Genomic DNA, 26,966 nt, shown 5'->3' with positions numbered 1-26,966 from the left:
CTCAGCTTTTTTTTATGTTGTGAATATTATAAGGGAGAGCTTATAATGCTGTTGTGGGTTATCCAAGAATAAGGACAGGGGGCACAGTCACTCTCTTCCCCAAAACAAGCAGAACCATTTATAGGTTGAGGATCCTGTAGCTCTGCTAGACTCTGAAGAGCACAAAGCACCTCTAGATTCCCCCTACACTGCTTCCTGTGTGCAGCAACCCCCTGGATGGTTTTGAAGGTGCTCTTCCCTGAGCAGCCACACTCGACACATAACAAGGCAGAGTCAGCCCCCAGACCAGGAAGGTGCTGCACCACCATGGGGAGAGACAAATCGCAAATGCAAAAGAAATATTGTGAAATGCTATAGCTGTTTGGTTATTTTTCTTTCTGAAAAGAAGTTGTGCTTGTTCCATGTATTGATAGTTTAGTTTTGGGGTTTTTTTTTAATTCTTTGCAGGTTTATTTAATTGCCTGCTCTTCACAACACTTTATCCTCCCCCCACCAGCTGTCTCCTGACAAACTAATTAAAATACTATAGATATTTCTTTGAGCTTAGTAACCTGAAAATTGCAGCTCTGAGTAAGTTATTTCAGCTGAAATTGAAGTTAACCTTTGGCAGCACCTTCTCGCTCTGGTTAAAAGGCTTTGAAATATAGTTTTACCGACAATAGAATCCACAGAGGAAAGCTTTTTAGATGAGGAAACCTAAAAAGTGACATCTTACTGTTTCATAGGTCCTGATTGGGTTCAAGTAGCTTTCATTTGGACTCTTGCCAAGACCAGAAAGTTTATTCCGTAACTCGCCAGCTTCTTTTGACTGGCTGGAATGATACCGCTCAATGTTGATGGAGTGGGCAACAATATGGATGGCTGCAGGAGAGAAAGAGTGTTGTGAAATTACAGGCACACTTGTATGTGCCCACAGTGCCAGAAGGAACTTCATTATGCACACTGTGAACTATTTGAAAAGCTCAGGCATAAATTGAGAGTTTTGCATGAATTAAGCTGACAATAAAAAGAGAATTTTATCAACTGCATGTCTAATATGAAGCGACTGCTTCACAGTGGAGAGGATAGGAACAGCACCAGGCTCACCTCCCAGCTTTACAGTCAAATGCCCTGCAGTCTCCAATGTCATCAAAGGAGGATCTCTTGAGAGTTGATATAAAAGTGTATGCCTGTGACTTTAAATTGTTCAAAATTAGGTAAACTCATTAAAATTCCTATTTTTAATTAATATACTACTCTGTACTATGGCCTTGCTACACAGGACACTAAATTGACCGGTTTAGGCATGGACCAGTTTGCAACTTACACTAGAGATGCTTTCAAAATCTGTCCCCTATTAACAAGTAGCTGTAGCATTACTTCATGCAGGTGGGGCCTGGGGAATCCATGAGAACTATGATTTAAAGGGAGAAGAGCAAATCGCAGTGTTAGATCTGATTTGTCTGGAGTATCATATATCTCTAGTAGGCCTCTACTTCTGGCCTGCTCCCAAAAGGTATATGAAATGGTCAGTTGAGAAAAATGCCTTAGATTGAAGTAAAAAATCCCCTATAACTATTTTCTTGGGTGGAAAGATTATAATTTCAAGAGTGGAAAAGGAAGGACTTTGTTTTATTGTTGGCTTACATAGATAAAGTTGTAATCAAGCTAGGTGCAGAGTTTCATTTTTCAATATGAGAGACTCTCAAACCACTACATGCAACTTGTAATTAATGCAAGATACTAAATGCCAAAGGATGAAAAAATGACAATGAAAGATAATTATATGTTTACAGCACAGCTATTTCTAGTTTTTATAATTAGCTTCATGTTATCATCTCTCCTTCAGTGGTTATCTGTTTCTGTCCCTGACCATTTAAAAAACATTCTAAAAGGTAGTATCTGTAGTAAACCAAATATGATCTTCCCTGAAAAATATTCTCAAAAAATCTCTTACCCTCCCCTCCCAAAGGACCTTGGTATTGCTGGTCATTTATGTGCCAAACCACTTAGTGAGCTCACTCACTCCACATGCTGGAGTCCAGCTCCTCTTCAGCACCAGGGGACAGCTTGTGTCCATGGGAGCTTGAGTTAAAGTAAGATGCTAGTCATGGAAATGCTTAAAGCAGCCATTGCGAGAAGGTAAAATACAGAAATAGTCTCTCTCCATGTGTCCACGCTGGAGAGAGGCTATTATCTCTCTGTACTTCTGAGGTGATCCTGCTAGAGCAGTAGATGTACTGTGGTTGGTTGATTGTCAGGATGCACTTCATTCAAAATATAATCTTAACTTAGGGACTCCCCCCACCACTTCTTGATACCTCATTGCCTCATGCTTAGATATTCACTGGGAGATGAAAGACCTATTTAAAAATCCTTGTTACATTAAATTTAAAGAAAGTCTTTAAACCAAATCACATGTCCTAGTCACTGGGTTGACTGGTTATTATTCTCTTTTGAGCTGTCTCTTGATGAAGCCCTTAATAAAAATAATCCAATATTTATTGACATAGGCATCCCAAGTGAATATCCTGAGCATCCAAACTGCAAAATCAACCTCCCATTTCTCCTGAATCTTTGGCCCAATGAATAATAAATTATTTATACAAGCTGGAATAGTTTCAGCAGGATGGAGACCGAATCCAAATGGATATGAACTGCAGAGAGATAAAATGAGCCTGGAAATTAGAAGACAGATTCAAGCCATCAAAGGAATGAGACTCTAAAATAACCTTTTGATAAATGGGATAATGGGATCAAGCAAGCTAAGCAGCTTTCAGCCAAAGGTTGGTCATTTTATGAAACGGTGTGCATGACATTACTGAGAGCAGCAGAGGGTACTGGACTCAGTGGCCTGGCATGTCCTGCACGTGTTGTTATGGGTTAGGTGCTGCATGTGAAGCAGCCTTGCCAGCATCAGGTGAAGGATGCTTCCTGAAGCCTGTGCATGAGAGTGTGCTCCCAGCACTCCAGCAGTTCTGGGAGCACTGGAAGGAAGGTGACATTGGACCACAAGCAGCAAATGAGATGTGTGGATTTAGACTGCCAAAACACAAGAGCCCAAGCTCTGAGCTGGATGGTTTAGGTGGCAGCTGTGTGGGGGCTGTGGCAATCTGTTCCCCAGTGTACAACTGATGCATAAACAGTATACAAACACTGTTTATATATTTAAGTGTAACAGCACATTTAAGTGCTGAGTGGGAAGGGGGAACTGTTCCTACAAGGGGCTTCTTTCAGAACAGATGTATTGGCCTAGTAAGCATGTTATCTGATCCAGCTGGAAGGGAACCAAGTCGCTGCTTGATGAGGACCTGATTTCTTTGACATCTGAAAGAGCTCACTCGTAGGACAGGAGTGTGGGGTAACAGATTTCTGTCTTTGGTAAGTTGTGGAGTTACATGCTGCACATTGGCTGGTAAGAGCTAAGGGAAAGAGGAAAGAAAACTTTCAAAGGATGGAAAACCCTTGCAATGAGCCTCTAAGTGGACTTCTACTAAGTAGTTTTATTTTGGCATCTATGAATGATTACTGTAACTTGGGCCTCTTGCCCTCTATACCTACAGGATGCTCTTTATAACCCTGGTATGATGTAATAGTCCCCATAGCCTACGGACCAAGAGAGTTTCACACAGTTAGGATCCACAGTGCTGTTTTACCAGAGCTTGCTTGCAGTCTGTCAGCTGCAGGTTTTGGATTATCTTTGCTCATTTAGAATTGTGACACTGACTAATTGTGGAAGTTTGAATCTGTGTTCATAGCAAAATGCACTTTCTTCTTTAACCTTCAAAACAATAGATTTTTTTTAAAGTGATACTGCAGACTATAAGATATTCACATGAAATTATGACATTTCTGTTGTTTAGAAAGCTTCAAAATCTTGAACTTTCCACAAAGTGCAGGATTCTACATGATTTGCACAAGTTCTAGTCATGTCAGCAGAGACAGGAGATCTAATGCTATCTGGTAAATGCTGAGTGTTGAGAGTGAAATGATGTGCTAGTTTTCTCCAGACAGAGTTCCACATTTCCTAACAGAGCATTTCTACTCTTGGACAGAAGAAAAATTTGTTGAATGGATATAGTTTCTCAAGGAGGTCTTGAAACTATAGTTGATGAGGAGTTCTCATGTTGCAACTTTCTCCTGGAAGAAGAGATCCAGTTCTGGCAACCTAGCCTAGTAAGGTTTTTCTGCAGGCTATCAGAGGACACTGTCTTTTCTATCTGCACATTGTTCTGTTTCCCTGCGTTTCTGTCAATGGAAATATCATAATAGATACTTTGGGATCCACCACACCTTCCCTTCTGGGTGGCATTCTCTCCAGCTTTCATCTGATGGGTAGAGTATATTACAAGTGTAGAAGACTTCCAGAATGAGCAGGGCGAGAGTTGTTGTTTGTTGTTGTTTTTATTTTCAGTAAGCTATTATGTGGGAGATGTTAATGTACAGAGAATAATGATAAATTAAAAAATACCACAGTCAAACTAATGATATACTGAATATGTTGGTTTACCTGAGTCTCCCATGATCTTAGATATTGCCTGGAGTGTTATTAGATTAATACTTCTGATGGGGTTTTTTTTGTGCTGCTAGCAAAAAATGATGCAATCTAAAAATGAATTATAGCTCGATGGTAAGAGTAATGCAAAGATATAATTCCATTTTCAGTGTGGTTCATTTAATGTATAATAGTTGTAGCAGAATAAAAATTCTGGCACCGAACACATTGCCATTAACTAAAATATTTTACATCCCTAAAGTGCATTTTCTGAAGGTCTTTGCATCTGCAGTGTATAGAATTTACTAATTCCAAAATTACATATGCAGATTTCTGAAATCTGAGCTTACCACAGTTGGTAGTTCTTTCCTCTGCACCACTTATCTGAGTTAACCATGAGGGCAAAGTTTAAGGGACTACATCTCAGAATTATCGGTTCAATTTTTTCCTCATTCTGCATGTCCAAATATAACATATGGAGTAAATCACCCAATCTTTTAAACAAAGCTCTTTTTTATAAGAGTTTATGAAGAATGAAGGATTTAATGACATCTGGAACCTCTGAAGCACTTAACATACATTAATTTGTATTTGACCCTGAGATGTTCTATCTAGTCCACCTCTGAGATCAAATAAAAGGCTTTATTGGAAGGAGAGAGGGAGGAAAAGGGTTGCTATTAGATCATGGTGTTTACTGTACATATCCTTAAATACAAAGAGATGTAATTAAATTATCTTGAAAGTATGGTCAATTTAGCTACTCTTATTCAGCCAATTGTGCCTTCAGTGAAGCATGCACAACTTTCATTGAACTAAACAGAAATTTCATGTGTTTATCTGAGGACAAGATTTAACTCTATCTTTTTCTGCATGCCTTTACAGGATAATAAGCAAATTGGAGCTTGCTGCTAGCAGTTAAACATTTTTTTTAACCAGCCTATCATGATAAAGTCAAAGGGTCAAATCCTGGTCTTTCTGCCCATAGCAAAGAGAACAACTTTACAGGCAGATAACCCAGATGTGGAGAATTCTGCCCCTGACCAAGGCTGGGGTTCTTTTGCCACCCATTGTCTTGTGCCATTCCTAGTTATTCTGAACCCCCAATCCAACTTCATGATATCTTTGTGGACTGTATAAAAATTAAAATAGTGACCAAAAATGTGCTTGCATTTTATTTTGTTTTTAAGAATGGTTATAAACATCAAAGAAGAACATGACTTGGACCATTTTCTAACTCAGCTGGAAGCCTACAATCTTCAATTTAACATTGTTTCCTTCCTTGTACTCGCACTAAGTCTGGATTTAAACAAACTGACTGAAAAACAAAAAAAAGATATTTAATAGAAGTTTGAATTTCTGTAATTTCTGGAAGTACAACACTGAGGTATCAGCTAGTCCTCTTTTGAAGATAGGCATCTGCTCCCCTGAAAACTTAGTAATTTACACAAAAATGTGGCCTAGGTCACCAAAGCCATTCACATAGTTTACCAAAAAGTTGTTGAAAATGGAAAAGTTTCCTAGTAATTTTAGCTATATGTTTTTCAGTGTCAGAAGCCAAGCACGCCTGGCATCACTATGCTTCTTTCTGCACTTTGCATGTTTTTAAAGAACACATTGCTGTAATTTTTAAGGAGCAGAAATCACCATTTCAAACGGCCTAACTCCAAACAACCTTGCTGTCCTTCCCCTGTTTTCCCTTAATTGTTAAACTTTATTCATATCATAATTCAAAGATTGATGGAGAAAAATATCCATATGACCTTTCTGCTAACACCAAAGAAATGCAAGTAATTTATTCTTTAAGGTAAGCCAAACATATCAAAGTAAATAAAGGAAAATGCCCCCAACACTCCCCACTTCAGAAAATGTATGATTATTTTTTGTACGATTGTACGATTTTTTGAGAGGGTAAAAACAGTAAGAAGTAGGTGTTGTAGAAAATATTATTACTATCTCTTGTGGTGTCTTTAAGTTTCAGGCCACTGTGTTTCAACTGAAAAGTCTCTTTCCAGTACAAAGCACAGAATTATTTGCACTGATCAAACTGAGAATGCATGAAACTCTGATTTTCTTCTAGCAGAGTTACGGGTCTATAAGGAAGATTTATTAGTGGCTGAATAACTTCCAGACAGCTCTTATCACAGACAGGCATGCAGAATGCAGGAAGCCAAACTAAGCAGAATTCCCTTTACTGAATTTTCAATGACGCCTTTGATTATAGATAGCGTTGTTTACCCTCTCTCTTTCTTCCAACTTCCCTCTTCCACCAGTCTCTAATTATATTCCTTTATGACCTGACCAATTAAAGCCTGCTCTTGAATTTGTATTAGAGATGATGAAAAATTAAAGGTACAGATGTACTCTTTCCAAGGCCAGGCACACCTCAGCTGAGCTAGCTGCCTGTAAGAAGGCAGAAAATACCAATGTTACACTGACTATTTTTAGCACACTATTAAATAAATATGCTGGAATAACACCACCTGGCAAGCCAAGATGAATACATGTTGCTTTAATAATAAAGGAGTTTACAATTTTATATTGTGAGGCTAAGCTTACTGATCTGATCTTCAAATTGGTTTAACTTCTTGCTACCACATTTAGTCTATTGATCATACAGGGTTGAACATCCGTTTAACTGAGAATTACTAAATTGCAATAGACTAATAGGAGTTGACTATGTTTTTGTGTAATAAAAGGCAATATAGCTAGTACTAGGATAAATAATGTGTCAGTTGAGAGGAAAATGGCATCTATTTACACATCATTTTAACACTGTTAGATTTTATTGAAAAGGATTCAGTGTACATGTGGGTACCACTCTGAAATGCTGCTTTTCTGTCACAATGTGTTCTGTAGACTTTATTTTTCTATGAACTTAAAATTGAATTTCAGGAAATTGAGTTTCTGGCCATTCTTTACGCAAGTCTAATGCTATTCAGTGATGTAGTGTTTTTCCAAATATGATAAATGTTTCCCACTTGACTGTTAAGGAAGCAGGAATTCATAGGTTGTCTTGCATTGTTTATTAGACTTCCTTGTGTTCTGTTTTCTTTCTCAAAATCTCATCAACTATTATTGCATTTTATATTTTAGAAAAAACAAAAAACAACCTAAATAACAACCCAAAAATGAAACTTTGATTTCTCCCTATAGAGTGATTTAAATGAGAATTATATGATCATGCTTTCTGTCATTTCACATTGGATTCTGTGTCTTTTTCTTGAAATTAGTGAAACCATTAAAGTAATCACTTTTCTGATAGACTTGCACTTCCCAAACTGTCCACATTAATGCACTAGCAAGCATTTTAATATTAATGTAAAAACCAAAAACATAAAAGGTTTGACTCTGAAGCTTTTCTTTCTCTTTGGAACATGACCTATTATACACCAAGAAAAGTTGTTCAATTTATATTCCTGGGTTGATTTATTAATTAAAGAAGCAATGTTGCACTCTCTAGGAATCTGTTCTGTAGTGAAACTGAACTCTGATGAATGAGTGGACATGACAGAAAAGTAATTCATCAGAATACACTGCAAGATGAATGTATATATCCCGTAGCCTTCCCCTTGGAATTCTTTAACACAACATACAGAAGACAAACTTTAGCTATTGGTTCCTGTTGGCAATCCTGACTTCAAATTCTTGTCTCACGGCATGAGGTCATTAACAGCCTAGACACACAAAAGCAGCTCCCTCACTCAGGCTGAAAAAGATATTGGGACCAGAATCCACCCTGAGAGCCTGGGGGGGGGGAACAGTTACCCTGCAGTGTCTCATGCTTGCAAAAGCCCTGATTAATTCCTCTGTCTCCTTCCCATTTTTTAACAGAACTATCTATCTATCTATCTATCTATCTATCTATCTATCTATCTATCTATCTATCTACCTATCTATCTACATCTACCACAGATATCTCCATCTCTGTGTGCTCATGTCCTTCACACTGGCTTTTGTTGTTGTACGTCCTTTTTTCTCAAGCTGTCTCCTGTTCCCCTCATGTCCTCTGAATTCCTACAGATTTCTCCAGGTCCTTTTACTACTTAGAGAACAGGAAGGTGCCATGTCTTTTTCCCAGCCAGGTGAACAAGCACCTCAGCGAGTCACTAGGAGCAACAAAATAGATAAATTTTGATCTCAGGTTGTTGTTTTCCCCTCAAAGAGGCCATTATTTTACTGGATCAGTCACCTACTAAAAAAAAATATCTAGAAATCCTTTGTTTTTGAGACACCTGCCTCTCTCAAATTCAGATTAAATTTATTACCTGGTTGAAAATTTAGTGAAGATGTATGGGTGGGCAGATTTGTGGTGTGACTTATAAGCATAATTCCTTATAGAATCAGACAGTAATGCTATGTCATCTCCCCAAACATCTACCCTCAGGGACTCAATGAAAGTTACTTACACTAAATTTTAAGGGCATACAATTTGTTCAGATTAACTAAATGGCAACTGGTGTTTACTATTCAGATTGAAAGTTTATTTCCTTAACAGTCAAACTCTTCTCAAGCAAAAAAGATTACAAATGGTTAATCAGATGGGACTCCTACACACATTTAAAGCTGCAGTCAACAAATGATTGCACTAAAATATCACATCTCAGAGCTGATGGAGATTACAGCATTAGGCAGAATCACTATGAAATTCAAAGCAGTTCAAAGGCAAAGAAGAAAAAAAAAATGAAAAAACTCTTACTTGCATTTAACGCTATTCCATAGGCAACCATCTTGTGAAATGTGATGTTTTTGTCAAGCTGTCTCCTCAATGCTCCTCCACAGTACTTGGTGAAAAAGCAGAACTTGTTTTATATCATTCCTATTGATGTTTACATCTCACATTTTGGAGAGGAGAAGAGTTCAGTACATTTGAAAATGGAATGCTGAAGGAATTCAGTGGAAGTTTAGGGTTAGTTTTAGGACTCAATTAACTTTCCTGAGTGGCACTCCAGGGTTTCTCAAGCTATTCATCCTATATAGAGGCTCAGAAAAGGGTTTGATAAAGCTCTGCTACACTTAGCTATGATTTGTGAGTGGTTTATCTGAGTTGACATTAACTCATTTGCAGGTATAAGGCTGGGCCACCACTGCTTTGTGAGCTTAGCATAACAGAGCTGAAGTGCTGGCAAAGCCAGCTTGCAATGAAAACATTTTCTCTGCTTTCAGAAAATGCACACCCCAGGAGGGGGAGGCTGTCTAGACCTCAGGTGGCTGCACGCTGATGTGTTACTGAGCCGTGCCCCCATTATTGGAAGGGCTCGGCACTGGTGTGCTCATGGCCGGCTGCGTGCCCCAGTGCGGAGCCAGCCTGGGGCCAGGGGCTGGCTGCACTGAGCCAAAAGTAACACGCTCTGCTGGAACCCAGACAGCGCTCATGGACAGAACACAGTCTCCGAGCGGTGGTGTGGGTGTCTGGATTGCTCACATGACCTGGCATGGCACCACGCCAAAGATCCTGGCATGTATCCATGCTGTTTCCCAGCTAATGAGTATTCAAAAAATCTGGAGCACCACAGTGTGTGATGTCAAAACACCACACCTCCTTGGAGAGGCACTGGATCCAGCCTGGTGCTGGCCATCCTGAAGCAGTCAAGTTGCTCTGTACCATGCTCCTCAAGAGCAGAATATTGCTCAGAATAGCCAAATATTATCTGTGAGAAGAGTTCCAGTTCTCTGAGCTTTTATTCAGCATCTAAGTGGGCATGCATATATCCTGTGCTGATTCATAAACTGGTTCAGAAGGCTAGGACACCTTTTCTCCTTTTTTTTGGTAAATGTTCAACTCTTGAACTCAAGCAATTATATAAGTGTTGATTCCCAGCCTAAAGACTGCTCAGCATCTAAGCCTAAAAATCACAGAAACAAAAAACGGCAGAACTGAAATAAGAAGTATCTTACTATAAAATAACTGTATATTACCATTTTTAAATTCCTGTTGTTCCTGGTATCATGAAGTGATCAGTGATTTTTTTACCTAAACATATGGCATTGGGATTCCTCTGACTCTAATAATTCAATGCAAGTTGAATTTATATTTGATAGAGCTAAAACCTTAAGTACTTCCTATGTGTCATTCCAAGGTTAGTGTGAATGCCTGTTGCAAAAATGCATTTACCTCAAATGAAGACCTGAATGATGGCCACTCAGACCGAAGAGTTTAAACATGTTTATTGTTATCCTTAGAACATTTTTATCTAGCTGAACATTTTATTTCTCTGATTTTCACTTTGCATCTACAGAGAATGCGTATGATGGATATGAATTTTCCCCATTTGGCCAAGTGGCATTATTATGTCCCTTTTTTGTGGCTTCTCACTTTTCTCTTCATGACACCATGCTATGCAGCAGCTGCCAAAATCAGTGTTGCATTTAGAGCACTGTGTTAAACAAGTCATTTGTTTCTCTTCAGTCATGAATACTGACAATTTAAATGGTAATAACTAGGCAATAGTGTACAGGCTTCTCTATCAAAAATTAAAATTCCTTGGAAAATGTTTGATATGGATAATACTGCTGAACAACAGAAATAAAAAAGAGAGAATAATATGGCTATTTGAGAAATGGTACTTACAATGCTTGCTCCTCTTAAGAATGAAATAAGGTTTCTACAAACTGGTAACAGGATTAGCATGCAGTTAAAATTAAGGCACGTTGCAGAAGCTCTTGCCCAAGCCAGGGTTGACTGTACATATAACAGCATAAAGAAATTAAATTACAAGCTTGGTATAAGAAGAGCAAAATAAAGAAAATACTATATAAATATAATGTTCTTATATGGGAAAATTACTTTTGAAGCATCAAAAGTTTTATGAAGGATGTAAATAAAATTAGACTATGAATACATTCTTCTTGTGAAGCCCTTTAACCATCAAACTCATACTTACTCCCAGCATAATCCGTGTATAAATGTAAGCATTGTCATCTTCATACCAGTGGAAGGTATCAATAAACAAATAGAAGTTCAGTCCCAGCCACACCAGCTATGAAGCAGAGAGGCTAAAGATTAATGACATTTACAGTATTTCTAAGTACATATAAAACTGGCTATGGTTATAGTTTTGAGAGAATCTGAGAGATGTTTCAAAATCAGTATGCAATGCAGTTCTTGATCACAGATGATAGAAATCAAAGGTACTTGCTGGAATGAAGCTGTATTTTAGCAAATTCAGGGTTATAGTCCTACCCCCCAGATCTTGAGTAAATTATATAAATGATTTTTACTGTGTCATAGTAAACTTGCTTTTAATCACAGGCCTTAACCTGGTCTCTAAAAAGGAAATAAACACTAAAATTAAAAAATAACAGAAATGGTGGGAATTAAGAGCTAAGGAAATTCCTTTCTCTGCTTCACATATACAATTCACCAATCCATCTGAAAATATACCAGAATATAATTTCAATTATAATTGTAAACCCCTGCTCCCTTTATCTGAAGATTAAAGTACATTGACTTAAAAATAATTAAAATTAAAACACCAAGACTTTAGATTGTTTTTAAGACTAGTTATAAAAAGGCTGCTGAATATTTTATAGCAAGTTTTACATTAAGCTTGGGAGTATTACTGTAAGCAAACCATAAAATGTCTTTTAAACAAGCTTAAAATATTTATATATATCCAATTAGACTTTTTAGTGCTAAAAATACTCACTAATAACAGCACTGAGAGTTTTTCATTGAAAATCCAGCATCCCATCCTGAGTGTCTCTCTCTATGTAAGCAGTAGGTGACTCTTGCCTTTCAGTGTAACCTGAGTTCTCTGTCCATTCCTTGGGCTTTTCTACTGATCCTTTTGTCTTTAGTTTTTAATAAGCACCTAGTAGGAGCATGAGTTCTTTCTAGGAATTTTCTAATTAAAGACTGCCTGACAAGAACAGATCACCCGAGTGACATGTCTCATGATCTGTGTAAATAAAATGCTGGTCATTTTCCAGTTCTTTTTCTCTCCAGAGTTATTTCTCAGCAAATGAGAGATGCTGTCATTAAATTGTCCTCTTGTACTAGCATGTATTTGGGTGGGGTTTTTTTCTTTGTTTTTGTCTTTTGAACAGGGTGTAACAGTTCTTCATGGTTTGTCTTTTAATTCAGTAGCAAATGGCACTATCCCTGATGTGTGTATAATATGAGTGTGTCCTGGTGAGGGCACCGCATTTACCCTTGGTTCCCCCTTGCCAGAAGCTGTGCAAATTCTGCTTGTAGTAATCTCGTTTTTTCTCTAGTAACATATTTTCCTTAAGGCTTTCCTGACTTGACTGTGAAGGAGACCTTTCTGTGACAAAGTAACCGAAAATTTCTGAAAGTTGAAATGCTATCAAGCTCAGCTACTTTTTAAACCAGTGCTAATGGCTGTTTATATGGGTTAGCAGAATCATGAGTCTGTTGTTACAAATGCTTTCAATGCAAGCATTTATGAGGGATTTGCTTTGAGCTTTATTTTTCTTGGATGGTGCAATTAAGTATTATTTAACAAACTTCATGACAAGCCACGTGCAATAATTGGCTGCTGTCCATTATGTAACTCGATATAGGCTGTCCCCACAACCACCCCCTTTATAGTGATTTGGTAGTGCAGGGGATAACAAGCTAGTGAATCTTGCTGTGTTTTTCAGGGGTCAAAAGATGAGGAAATAAGGGAGAAGGGAAGAAGAATGTGCAGATGGTAAGGAGAAATACTAGTAAGGTCAGATGCCAATTTTAACTACTTAAAAAAATAGGAGGGAGAGAAAATCCACTATCTGGATTAGCTGCACTTCAAAGGGAAATGCAGCACTGCGATGTTCGGCTTTGAAGTTCAGCCGATCCAGACAGCAATTTTCTAAACTGAGTTAAAACTGGCATCTGAAATAGATTTTTTTTCAGAGTACAGCAGATTCATATGCTGGTTTAGGCTCCAAAATTTGTCTGGATCAGCAGCTGTACTTCAAAGCAGCACATCTCAGTACAGCATTTGACTTTGAAGTGCATGTGCTCCAGATGCCAGTCCTCTTAAAGGAGCCAATGAATCAACTGCACTTTAACTTTTGTCTGTTGAAACAACTATACTTTTTCTCATATATAATGGTAATGTGTGTGGTCTTGAGTATGGCATCTCACAATAAAAATATAAATTTAACAGAAAAGCTCTTTATTACTTCATTTTGTACAAAGGAACTGGTCAACAACATTTTATTATACTGATTTGCAGTGATCTCGGAAAATTTCTAGCACAAACTATTCAGACAAGACTCAGGAAAAGACATTTTATTGATTAAAAATGTAATGGTATTCCATTTTGTTATTGTTTTATCATTATGAGCTACAACTGTCCTAAAAAAGACAGAAAAATTATTAAAAAGCATTCATTCCAACAGTTGGGTAGAAAGAAGTGTTGGCCATGCCAAGTTCCCATGCAAGAGACAAGCAATTCTGTTATTAGCTTAAAAGGTCAGTTTTTGCATGGGAAAAGGTTTATGAAGTGCTGAATTGTTCCATGTAAGTATCTCAGCATTAATGTCAATGTTTGTATCAATTACTGCTACAGACCTCAATCACTGTTAGTTCTATTCTATTTGACAGCAACCTCTATCTGAGATTGTTAGTAATTTTTTCAAAGTACTTTGAACTGTGCTTACCCTTTGCAAGACTAATTATTAGCATGAGACTGCACACACATACCCATACATATTTCATTTTGCTAGGCTATCCTATTTTTATTATTAGATATGCCTGCCTTGTTTCTCAAAGGCAAAATTATTTCAGTTATCTCTGAACTCTGCCCTAGCCCTTTCATAGTTTTCCTCTGTGCTTGACTTTGTCTGTTAGTAACCTGAACTTTGTGAGCTTCACTCTGCTACTTACATGGATGGATACAGGTAAACAAGTGATCCTGAGACTCAGAGTGCTGTTCAGTTTGCAGACCAGCTGAAGCCATTTAATTGCTGACTGTATCAGAGGATATGCTTTGTATTAGTCTGTACAAAGTGGTGGCATGTCTGTGTTCTCTAATTTTACATTATCTTGGCTTAATATTTCCCAAAAATATTCAAGAAGTGAAAGGCAGATTTGTCTTTGATGAATGAAGCCGGTGAGCATTATAATGGATAAAACATTCACTTTTGTGAATAGAGAAACTGCTGAAGATAATTAGAGATCAAACCCTTTCCTTTTGTTTTGTTTGGGGTTTTTGTGCGTGGGGTTTTTTTGGGTTTTGTTTGTTTGTTTCTTTTTCCCTATGAAGACAACTTTGAGGGAACAGAGGTCAAAGTACATCTTTTCTGTAGTGCTCTGATTCTAGCTTTACAAAAGAAAACTGAAATGCCATGAACAGTGGCTGAGTGACTAGTAGCATTAAAAACCAGCTATATAATTTTTAGAGATTTTCTCATAGTGAGGCTTTATTTTTTATATTTAACTGCCTCGTTAATGTTAATGGATTTTTTTTTCTTTTATAAACTGCACTCATATTATGGATGGGGGAACTGTTTTGCAGTTTGTGAACATTCATAAAATCCCTAAAGCTCTGAAAGACTAATGTAATTCCAGCCTTGTCAGTGCCAGAGATTCAAAAATTATCAGAACGTTCTAAAATTTATGAAAGTAAAAAATAGAGAGTGTGCAGTCTGGGGAACAGTACTGAGACTTCAAGGGCATCTGGCTTCCCATTTACAGCTTTTTGTCAGTAACAGTGTGTTTATTTTTGAATAAAATATTAAATATCTTGGCCCTAAACATGGGCTTGAGCAACAACAACAAAAAAATGCAGTTACCAAAACACTTGTGATACAGCTGGTAGAATTAGCAGGGGTATTGGAAGTATTGACTATATCCACAAACTCAGTCATTTGTCACAAGGCAAAAAAATTCAGAGAAAAACTTCTGTTTTTATCCAGAAAAGCAGAACAAAGTTTCATAATTCCATTAAAAAGAAGAAGAAAAGAGTTCTGGTTGTAGATCCAGCTCCTCTTGAACTCCATAAACCAGTGCAATAAAGCAGCTCCTGTCCCTCTGTTAGCAGACCTGGTACTTATATTAGGGATATTTCACCTGATGGGCAGTGCCAGCATCCGGAATCACAGTGTATGCCAGGGATGCCTGCAGAGTCAAGAGCAGGAATCAATAGCATGGCAAAAATGGAAAGGGTCTGGGGTCAAAATCATGTTGGAAACTAAAAGAGAGTTTGTCACTGACCGGTGTGGGAACAACTATTGTTTCTGCCTAAAACAGGGCTCAGCACCCTGTTTTAAGACTCTGGTTCTTTCCTCAAGCCAATTAAAAGGTTAATCAATGAGAAACATAACAGTTCTGTCTTGGGAGATAACCAGTTCCCAGACAAAAAATATTAATATTTGAATCCATATATTTTCTCTCTCAAGGGACTCCTTTATTGCCATGTTCACACTGTAATCAAAATATATTCAGGAGCAATTTCAGATGTTCAAAAGGTGTTTGTTTCATTAAGTGCCAAAATCTCCCAGCTCTTGGCTGTGCATCACCAGAAATAAACTATCATACCTTCCTAATTACATGTGCAAAATTCTAGTTTTCCCACAAGAGCTGTTTTACACCTTAATAACAGGAAACAATCCTTCAAAGCAGCTGAAATCTTGTACAAATAGATGTGTCCACAGGTTACTCAGAAGAATTTTCGTCTTAGCTATTTTGTAGGCAGCATACTGTGAAAACAGTTGAAAAAAGGAAAGAACAAGGAGAAGGAGGAAAAAGGGATACATAGCATCCATGATTTACCTCCCCTAGAACCAGGGCACCACCAATGGAGAAATTATTGAGAGGCTCCATATGGGTATAAAAGGGTTGTTCAGGTTTCACATCAGCACACAACCAATTCCTTTATATTACTGCACATATCTAATCCTCCCAATGCTCTCCAGTGTTGGTCAGATTAAGGATGAGACCTGGTGAGAAAGGACACAGCAAAGCTGAGGAGCTCAGACCCTTTTTCACCTTAGTTTTTACTGGTAAAACTGACTTTCAGTTATTCCAGGGCCCTGAGGCAAGCTGGAAAGTCTAGAGTACAGAAGGTATACTTTTGGTGGAGAATCAAGTTAGGGAACATTTGAGCCAACAGGGCATATGCAAGGCTTCAGAACCTAATGGAATACAGTCAGGAGCTGAGAACACTCTCCATCATCTCAGAAAAGTCAAAGCTGCTGGGTGAGCCCCTAAGGGCTGGAAGAGAGCAAGTGTCACTTGCTCCCGTGAGAAAGAGCATCTGGCAACCTGAAGTGGTCAGCCTCAGCTCAGCTCACTCCCAAGGAAGGTGATGGACCAAATCTATCTGGAAACTGTTTTGAGACAAGACAGGAACAGCCAGCATGACTTTACAAGGAGCTCCGCTACCTAGTGTGTGAACCACATGTACTTATTGCAATGAGTCCACTCAGGGCCACAAAGATTATTAAAGGCCTGGAGCATCCTTCATGAAGGGAAAAGCAGGGAAACTTTTCAGCCTGGAGAAAGAATAGCAGACTCAAGGGGATCTTGTTAATGTGTATAAATACCTGATGGGAAGATCCAAGCTAAATGAAGGCAGACTGTTCTCAGAGATACTCAGGATCAGAGGCAATGGGCTCAAACTGTAACAGCGGAAGTCTTGTCTGAACATCAAGAAACTTTTACTGTGATGGTAACTGGCACAGATTGCCCACAAAGGTTATGGACTTCCCCTCCTTGGAGATACTCAGAAACCATCTGAACACAGCCCCAAGCAACCTGGTGAAGAGGACCCAGCTCTGAACTCTGAGAAGGAAGGTTGAACAGAGAGATTTCCAGTGGTCCCTTCCAGTGTCAGACAATTTGGATGTCTGAATTTTCCACTTAGTTTACCAGAACAAAGTGAAGGGAGTGTTCTGAAGTTTCTTACCCTAGACTATGTGCATATTTAATTTAACTAAATTAATTTGTCTTTTGTTAAAATTTTCATGAAGAAGTTATTAGATTAGTCTGATTTTATTTCTGGCTCTAATTCAGAACTTTGTGATCTCATTAGCAGTCCATTTTTTTATGAGGAGGATATGTTTTGGAGTGTTAGATTGAGTGTTTTCAGTGGAATATTTATGGCAATTTTGGTTGATGCAGTGTTAAATTTTTCACTGGACACACCAAAAATAGAAAGAAGGACACATAGGTATTTAAGAAACTTCATATACCCTTAAAATGAATAGCAATGACACAAATAAAGACTTAAATTGAATTAATATAAGGACTTGTGAATAGGTATATTTTTATGACTGTGTGCTACAAATAATTTTTCAAAAAATACATCATCATGCAAATTCCTTATTTGCATAGTAGTAAAATTACCAGAGGTGATAAAACATTATGTTATTTGAATGGTTTTCAGTGAATGATTTCTCCTCATTTAGACTTTATATTTTTTCCTAAATTCATTCCGAGATTATTACTAAACCCTGTTTCATGTTAAATTAAAAATTAAATACAGTTTGCCCAGCATAGGAGCATTAAAAGGTCACTCCTATGTACTCCTTGGTGTCAGTAATCATATGCACATGCAGGAAGAGTAACCATACGTACAACCTTTCCAGATGGCTGTTCACAAGTGTGCACAGAACAAAGGTCAAGAGCTAAGAGTTCACCCAGTTGAAAGCATTTTTCTAGGATGTTCAAAGTGGAAATTGTATTTTAAAGTAATTACAGCCCATCATTTTTAACACTGCAGTATAGAAATATATAAAAGCATAAGCTGTAAGTGTTCTGGACTTATTTCTCTGCTAGTGAAATGTTATTTGCCTCTATTACCTGAAATTCAAATAAGTTGGTGTCATTGTCTATAAAGTATCTCTCTGTTGTGGGAAGAAGCCATGAAAAGGCATAGACAGGGGTGAGTAATGAGGATTGAATATATGAAGAAGAGGTGAAGAAACAATGAATAAAGAAAAAATGGGAGGATTACATATTTATGAAATATTTTCATAGTTTAAGCAACAGGGCTCTTGTGAGTGAATGTTTTCAATTGATGCCTTTCTCCTTTCAACATTTTCTTCCCACATATTTCTCCCTTATCCTAAATCTATTCTAAAAGCAGTGGTTTTGCAACTAAGAATAATTAGTCCTATGCCAGACTTCTCTAATGTCTCATGCCAATGTGCCAAGTAGGTAAGAAGCCTTGCAATTTGTGGCACGTTTGATTTAACTTGCCGTGGACAAAGAAACAAATGTATTTTTAGGATAAAAGCCTTAGTGGCTGCACGTGTTTAAATCATCTCATTATTTGGTCCTTGCATTTAAATTGTGAGTGGTTCCTTCTAATAAGACCCTGATTTCATTCATTTGCACCTGTAATGGAGTAATTCCTAATCTGTGGGGCCATAAGCATGGAAAACAAAGCAGCCGACCAGCTCAGGCTCTTTTTTCACCCCTCTTCCCCTTTGAGTGTGGTGTGAGGACTTCTTCCTCCTATCCACAGCATACACAGGCTGGCTCACTGCCATGCTTTATTAAGAAAGAACATAAGCAGCAAAATCAGCTCTCATCTCCTCCAGCCAGACCGTGACCGGCAGTGTCCCTGCTGATGCAGCACCTCCACCAGCACCACCCCATTGCCCTGGCCCCACGCCTCACCCCACCCGCCCCTGCTGTCCACGGGCATCGCCCCTCGCCAGGATTCCGGGAAGTCACCCCTTACATCATTTTGCTCCTAATTTAGATTAACGATGCAAGTTCTTCAAGGCTTTGAGATGCCTGCAATTTCTGTGGAACTGTAAATTTGCCTTATTGTAAGTATGAACATAAAGGTAATGGCAAGGACGTAGTGATTATAGTATTTAATCTATGCCTGTTTATACTGTAGTTGCAACTTAAGCTAATGAATTCAGTTTCTTTAAAGGCTTTCCCAACACAGTGCTTTAAACCAGAAGAGATTAAAGTTGGTTTATATTAAGATATTGCTCATTTCAGATCTTGTAAAGGTTCTAACAACTGCCTACAGTTTGAGAATAAAAAATTAAAAGACACTTAAAGGACTATAAGTAAACTGCTACTAATTTAAAAGCGGAACAACATTTTTATAATGTATTTTATAGAAATATAACCTTGAGGGAAGCCTATTTACAAATCATGCTAATTTTAAAATTGTTTTAACAGCAATTCAGTTCAGATGTTCTGTTTCATTTACTTCAATATTCATTTCATTGTATTTGAATTCTATGTACTTTACTATATAATTTTTAATTCCTCTAATAATATAGTTTTATAATATAATGATGTATTTTTCATTCAAAATATACACTCATTTTTGGTGGCTCTTGCCATGCTAAAAATGCTGAAATGCTGTTCAAATATTTGTTTTTAGTCTTAATATAAAACTTTGCAAGACAAAGATGAGTTATTAAAAGAAAAATCAGATGGGGAGATTAAGTGACTTTTCAAAGAGTAACAGCAACTATGAACAGGCTGTGGCTCATAAGCAGTTCATAAGTCTTTTGCTATTTGTATGCTGTTTTGAAAAAAGCTGAAACATTATTCATATAAGACATTAAAACTCTACTCTCAATTGTTATTATAGTAAAGAAAATGGTGATATGTAATCAATATACCCAAATGTTTTTAATGTGATTAGATAGATCACTTGAGAGAATGACAGCAAGAAACAAAAAGGAAGATGACAAGAGATTTATTGCTTAATTTACTATTTGTCTTCTAAAGATTTTTGAGCTCATGTAGTATTAATACTTTTTAAATGGGAAACTGCTACCATAGCTTGTCAGATATGCTCCAGCATCCCTGTCCTGACATGACGGTTCATACAGGCACTGGAGACTGGGAACTTTCCCTGGGACAGGGTCTGCTGTGTAGGGAGCATGTCCATCCCCTGCCCAGCCTGGGGAGGAAATGCCAGACAGATTCACATGCTGTTTCTTCTTGCAGCCTGGGCCATTTCAATCAAAATGCACTCTGGATATCTGTTTATATATGTAAGAATAAAATTGTATACACAGCATGAAGCTTTGTTTCCTGGCATGCAGCGACTTGTGAAAAGTTTGTGGTTTTGAGTAGAAAACTGACTCATTCTGAATGCCTAATACAGTGGCTGAGACAATGTCCAAATGGTTGTGGGAGTCCCGAGTAGGAATATGACTTGATTTATAGCATTGGTAAAATCAGTAGAGGAAAATGCACCAATAGTCAAAAATCATGTAGAAAGACTGGTAACAGTAGAGAAGATGGCCACAAAGATCAGGGCTGAAGATCACGCCATCATTTGAAAAACTTCAGTTCTAAATATTTTTCACCCTCTTCCCAGGAACAGTGTTCAAGAATGTCAGCTTTCAGTTGACAAATAAATGAACCGCATCCACAAGAACTTCTTGTGGTGACAGCCTTGAGAATATAAATCAAGGATAAACTGATCTAGTGAGGATTTCCAGACCTTAAAGATGTCATGGGATGATTGCTGAGGACCATGAAGTGTCCTACACATATGAATGAACTATCAAACCTACAAATGACAGCCTATGGTACACTGAAAACTGAAACTGTATGGACAATACTCAATAAAAGTAGTTTCAGACACAACATATAAATCATGCTGTGCACAACAGTATGTATTGCTATATTTAATCAAATAAAGTAATCCTTAAAAATAAATGTTTGACATAAAATTCTTACCGTATTTCTAAAATCACAAGTAGCTTTCCTCAGATCATGCTTCCAAGACAGATTAGTCAGAGCTGTGGTAGTGAGTGATTCCATCACAGCTGGCCTAAGTTTATTGCCATCACAGAGTGGCAGGCTGTAAACTGAGCCTGTCAGAGAATGGGTGTATTTATTAAAACATGTAATTTATCCCTGAATGTAGAAGCTGCACCAGACTGGTGTAAATGTGAGATGGGGCAGAAGAGCCTACAAGAGAAAAGCAATGATGAGGGTAGATAATTAAAGTTCTAAAGGAACAGATTTTGACTTACACCATCCCATAATTTGCTTTTCCTTTAATGATTTCCCTCTGTCTTCTATATATGTAAATTGCACTATCTGAATGTCCACTGAATGCTAAATTGTAATTTTTTTTTCTACTTCATTCTCTTTCATCCAAAATCTGGTTCTCAAAGCCATAAGAAAATTTATTTTTTTTCAATTTTCCACCACAGAATAATATTTGGTCTAATCTGTATTGGTCAAAATTATGGCATTATGTTTTGCAATATTTGTTCACACTGATATTTTATATTCAAAACCAACTAATGTTTTATATTTTTTGAATTTTACATTTTTATTTTTCCCTTTGAAAAGAAAACTGTGAGAAATTACATTAAAATAGTCAAACCCAGATGCTTCTATTTTGTATAATTAAAGTAGTTTAACTGTCTTAAGAAGCTTTGAAGATGAGTTTCATGAAAATTGTTTCCTCACACTGTTTTGAATATAAAACATTTCACAATCTGAATTTTTTTTGCAATGCAAAAAAAATTGTATACAATATACAAAGAAAATTGATCATTTGATATGATTGATAAATGTGATGCCTCTCACTAAAACTGTGGAGCATATATAGTCATATGTCTGATAAATATTTCATAATTGTGACTCTATTTTTACTTATTAGTTTTGGCTTTTATCCATGAATTTTACAGATACTTTGATGACTTTTTTAATGTGAAAAATACCTGCAAGTAGTCAAGTTAGGAGGTTAATTGTGTCTGGTGTGGATTATTTTCCTGTTGGTATTGAACTGACCTTAGACTTTCTGTCTGTAATTTTCTTTCTTTGAAAAGAATGGGCTGAGGGTGAGCTGGTTTGTACTTTATCTACTCCTTGCCCAGCTGTCAGTGAAGGATGCAAATCTGACCTCACCCTGACCTGATCAGTGTCCTGCTTGGGACAATGGTTTTAGGAAACTGTCTATAAAATGTCCTCGTTTTGGCTGGGATGGAGTTGGTTTTCTTTCTGGTAGCTGGTACAGTGCTGTGTTTTGGATTTAGGATGAGAATAACACAGTGATGTTTTAGCTGGTGCTGAGCAGTGCTTACACTAAGTCTAGGACTTTTCAGCTTCTCATAAGTGCCTTGCCAGCAATTAGGCTGGGGATGCACAAGAAGCTGGGAGGGGACACAGGCAGGACAGCTGACCCCAGGTGATCATCGGGATGGATATTCCACACCATATGGTGTCATGCTGAATAATGAAACTCGGAGGGAGCTGGCTGTGGGGGGTGGAAATCTGCTGCTTATGATCTAGCTGGGCATCAGTCAGCAGGTGGTGAGCAATTCCACAACTTGTTTTGTCTATTCTTTTAATAATTTTATTATTATTTTTCCTTTATTTTTCTGTCCTGTTGAACTGTCTTTATCTCTACCCACTGGTTTTACCTTTTTTTCAATTCTCTCCCCCATCCTACTGAGAGGGAGTGTGTGGTGTTTAGCTGCCTGCTGGTATAAACTGCAAAAACAGTTCAGGACTTAGGGCTGATGCTAAGAATTTCTCAACATATTAACTTGAACATAAAGACAGTTTTCTGTCCTGAAGAATTAAGATCAGAAAGGTACAGCTACCCTGTACCTAGGCTAAACACTGTTTGTCTGCACAGGTCCTCTATGAGCCAAAATGTCATTGCAGCAGGAGGAGCTCAATTTTTATGAATTGTCATTACCATCTTTCTTACCCAGCACCTACCTGCTGTAGGACAAGGAGGGATGGAGTCACACTGTAGGGGAAGTGGGTTGTGCAGTAGCACAGGAAAGATGTTTGTATAAAGGAGGGCACTTCCACTTTCATTTGTACACGCAGTTATTTTGACTTCCATTATTCTTTGGCCAGAGAAGGTTGCCTTAGGTTCAAGATTGCCTTGTAATTGAGAAAAAAAAAAAAATGCAGCTGATAGGCCTAAATTTGTTGTGCAAATGAACACACCTATCTGAATATCCACCACAAGCTGAGTGCTCCATCAAGCCTTAGAGAAAATAGAACACATCTCATTGACTGCCTGCAATGGAAGGAGGTCTGTTTGTATCTGGCCTAAAAAGGTGCCTCAAAGGGACTGGGCTGAACTAAATGCAATCCTTTGAAGAATAGTGTTGAGGTGATGGAGGAGTAGGTTGGAGAATAGGCCATGAAGGAAGAGTTTGACCTTTGCTTTGTTTATCTTAAGATGCAGCTCTCTTCAAAGACAGGACAGAAACACCATTAATTTTTACATGTATTTTTAAACATTAATGGATAAGTTGAGAAAGCTAAAATGGCCTAAATTACGCTTTTTTCTGGTGGCTTGTTTTTGAATGATTTGTCAGCTTTATCTTTCTTTGTCAAAAGCAATGATGCAAGCAAATGTGATCTCCTATGGAAATCTATGGTGCATCTGTATATACGTGTAGCTTCATTTCTCTATTTTCTGTGTGTTTATAGTGTCACTTCGTGAGATCCTTAGTGGAAATCAGTCAGCTCACAGGTTTGACAGGAATAATGGGAAAGGACAAATTTGTATTACGGTGGAGAGTGATAAAACAACTAGGTGATAGGAGCAAGACAAGGGGACAAAGCATCTCTTGAGAGCAAGCTCCACAGAAGCCCCTAACCAGCACAACAGCCCCAGAATGAGCAGAGGCTTTAAAACATGGACAGCATTTGGCTTCTGTTGAAGTTCTCGAGACTTGAAATATTTGAATGATGGAGTAGCTGCTCTCCCTGACGGCAAATGGTTGACAGGGAATGCTAAGCCAGATTCTCCTACAAAGGAATGTTTCAATGTAATTGCTAGAATGGTGCATATATTTAATTAATGGGTACTGTTTTCAAGGTTGACAGTGAATGCACCCTTTAATCTTTACTTCTATGCCTTTCATAAATATATTGTGAAAAACTTGCCATAGTTGTGGGGTTTTTTTCAGATTAAAAATGGCATTTGCAACTTATTTTTTAAAACTACTGTCTTCTCATGGGAAATTCTGGAAACATTTTCTATAGAAATAATTCTGTTTCTAGAGCATATATGTTTTTTTATCACATTTCCCTATTGATTACAAGATATATTTGCATAAAAATATGCACATAGGAATATATCATCTGCTACTGCTTTTTTCTGACTTGAAATAAAAATCCCTATGGAACAAATGTACTCCTAAGCAACAGAAAATTTCACAGGAGTATTTCATGTTAAATAAAAACAAGGAGAGAAAAAAATACCCTGAAAATATTACTTGCTTATTTTCGAAAATAGTTTTTACTAATGTCTTCCACAAAGCTCTTAATACAATAATCATGCTTTTAAAGCTCTCTCCTAATTTAGTTGCAACCAGCATAGAATAATGCAGAAAAATTGATAGCCTGTCCCACATTAATATTATTGTGGTCTTTTCAGAAAATTTTGCTCTACTTGCCAAGATACTATTGCAATTAAATGTTGTCTTACATCTAAAGGTGATCAAAAGAGTAATTTTGCAAAAATACCCATGCTAGGTGGAAAAACAGTTATGTTTTGTGTTTATTTTCCTGTAATATATTTTTAGTATTCTCATGTAATCTATAATGGCAATTAATTAAGTCCATATATAATAATTGTCTTGTCTGAGTGAACGCAAGCCTTTCTGGTTATTTACATCTGTTTCTTTAATAATAACTAGCAAAATGGAGATCCCTAACTAGCTAAGTTATTTGCAAATGCTTTTCCCCTGTTAAGAGGGTTGGTTTGGTTTTGGGGGTTTTTTAATTCTTATCTTAAACAGCAAGAACCTTATTCATAGCCTGAGACACACAAGAAAGAAACAAATTCAGAAAATATTTCACTGTGAAGATTTCTAAGACTTCAGGAAAAGGGCTAGACCAAATACTTCTAGCTTCATGTAACCTGTCTGACTTTGACTTGGCAAGGATTCTGCTTGGCAGTACATTCAGCAGTGACATTTTAAAGAACTGCTCCTTCTCCTCTCCACCCAAGCTCCTGTGTGATTTCTCTGCCAGCCCACCCTCAGGGCTGCTTCAGGGGCAGCCTGAAGGCACAATTAGAGGACAAAGTGTAAACGTCACCTTCTGACAGTGCGCATGATGGGGGAATTAACACCGGTTTGGCACAACTTCTCCAGTGAACTTCCATTGATTAGAAATGAAAGCTGAATCAATATAACACTCCCTAACTATCACAGACATGGTGGAGTTTTGATCATAGCAGAAATTTCATCTGTCTTTGGGAAAATCTGAAGACTAAAGCACACCAAAAATAAATAGCATATCTTTCTTAGGATTTTTACAAGAAAAAAAAACCAAGAATGCTAATGACAAGACAGCCCTCTTCAAGTTTATTTCCAGGCTCCAAAACTCTGAAGTAAGAGCAATTGGAAATCATTTGGCTGCATAATATCAAGTGGCACCTTGGAAAGATTACCAGAGTGATACAGACAGGGAATGTCAGCATTTTTCTGTTTAAAATTTTTAATTAAAAAAAAAAATCCTGTTGTGTCATTTACTGATTTATAGTCTATTATTTTAACTTTAGAAAAGTAAATCCTTCTTAATTTATTTATTTTAGAATATGAAATTAATATCTTAGATTTAGAGACTAACAGACTAATCAAGAAGTTTAAATTAAAGATTGAAGATCTATAACACCATAGATTCAATAAGCTTAAGGCAGAAGTACACAGTGGGGACTTATCTGACTTTGAATGTGGTCTTCAGAAAAGAGGGAAAACCAGCCATGTAGTCCTAGCAAGGAACAGTCTGGAGTGCATCTCTGCCGACAGAACCTGAACCAGAACCCCTTCCCTGTATTTGCTCTAGAAAAATGCTACTCATTTTTAGCTCATACCTTTTTTGGAACAACTGATTACAACTTTACCCTACTTCCAACTCTTTGATGTACAGGGGAAAAAAAGTAAAGAATGTCAGAAGAGAAGAAAATTCATCTGAGCTTCATCCAAAGGTGTGTGATGATTCCAACTGTACTGTAACTGATGAAACTGAGCTACATCAGCTCTTTGAACTGCCCCAAATGTCTGCTGTGTCACTCATCTCTCCCCCGATGTTTCCGAGGGAGATGACAACCCATGGATGCTTTTCAGTGTGCACCCCAGTTGATAACAGCAACTGGGGCTGAAATGTGTGACTCCTTGGAAGGAGTCACTTATACACTGCAAGGTGGAAAGGTATCAGAGCTGGTCCCTAGTGTGCTGACATAACTTTAAAAAAGATAGATTAAGACTATTAAATGAACTTTTCTCTATTAGGGAAAAATATTACAGAACTCTCAGCACTTAAGAACAGTACAGGAGCTCTTGTTTTTAATGAATTTTAAAGAGAACATTGATTCACTTAGTTCCACTTACTATCGAAATAACTAAAGGTTTTTATATGATTTTTAATTATATCTAAAACAAAGTGTAATTACATTTTGCAATTAGGTTAGTGATAAAAAGACTTTAATTTGGTGATTTCCTTCTAAAAGGACAATATGTAATCTTTTTATATTCAAGTGAGTAATAATGGGCATCTTTGCAACCCATTCTTCAGCTTAAGGTCAGTTTAAAATATCTATAGCTCATATATGACCTCATA

At 37.4% G+C, this 26,966-nt stretch overlaps 1 protein-coding gene and 1 long non-coding RNA gene across 2 annotated transcripts in view; one reads left to right on the top strand and one right to left on the bottom strand.

Annotated features, from left to right (window-relative positions):
- Positions 1-12,165, bottom strand: part of NOX3 (NADPH oxidase 3) — a 38,199-nt gene extending 26,034 nt beyond the window's left edge. Inside the window, exons 1-5 of the mRNA XM_021532112.2 lie at positions 12,121-12,165; positions 11,356-11,451; positions 11,043-11,153; positions 9,171-9,255; positions 716-861 (exon numbers count right to left, since the gene is read on the bottom strand). Of these exons, the coding sequence (XP_021387787.2) occupies positions 716-861; positions 9,171-9,255; positions 11,043-11,153; positions 11,356-11,451; positions 12,121-12,165 (483 nt within the window). The remainder of the gene's footprint in view (positions 1-715; positions 862-9,170; positions 9,256-11,042; positions 11,154-11,355; positions 11,452-12,120) is intronic.
- The window catches only part of LOC110471443 (uncharacterized), a 104,848-nt gene that overhangs the window by 29,352 nt on the left and 48,530 nt on the right, over positions 1-26,966 (top strand). The window lies entirely within an intron of this gene.

This window comes from Lonchura striata, chromosome 3 (assembly GCF_046129695.1).
Source record: "Lonchura striata isolate bLonStr1 chromosome 3, bLonStr1.mat, whole genome shotgun sequence".
In the NCBI taxonomy this organism is placed as follows: Eukaryota; Metazoa; Chordata; class Aves; order Passeriformes; family Estrildidae; genus Lonchura; species Lonchura striata.
This window is presented reverse-complemented; position numbering and strand designations above follow the sequence as displayed.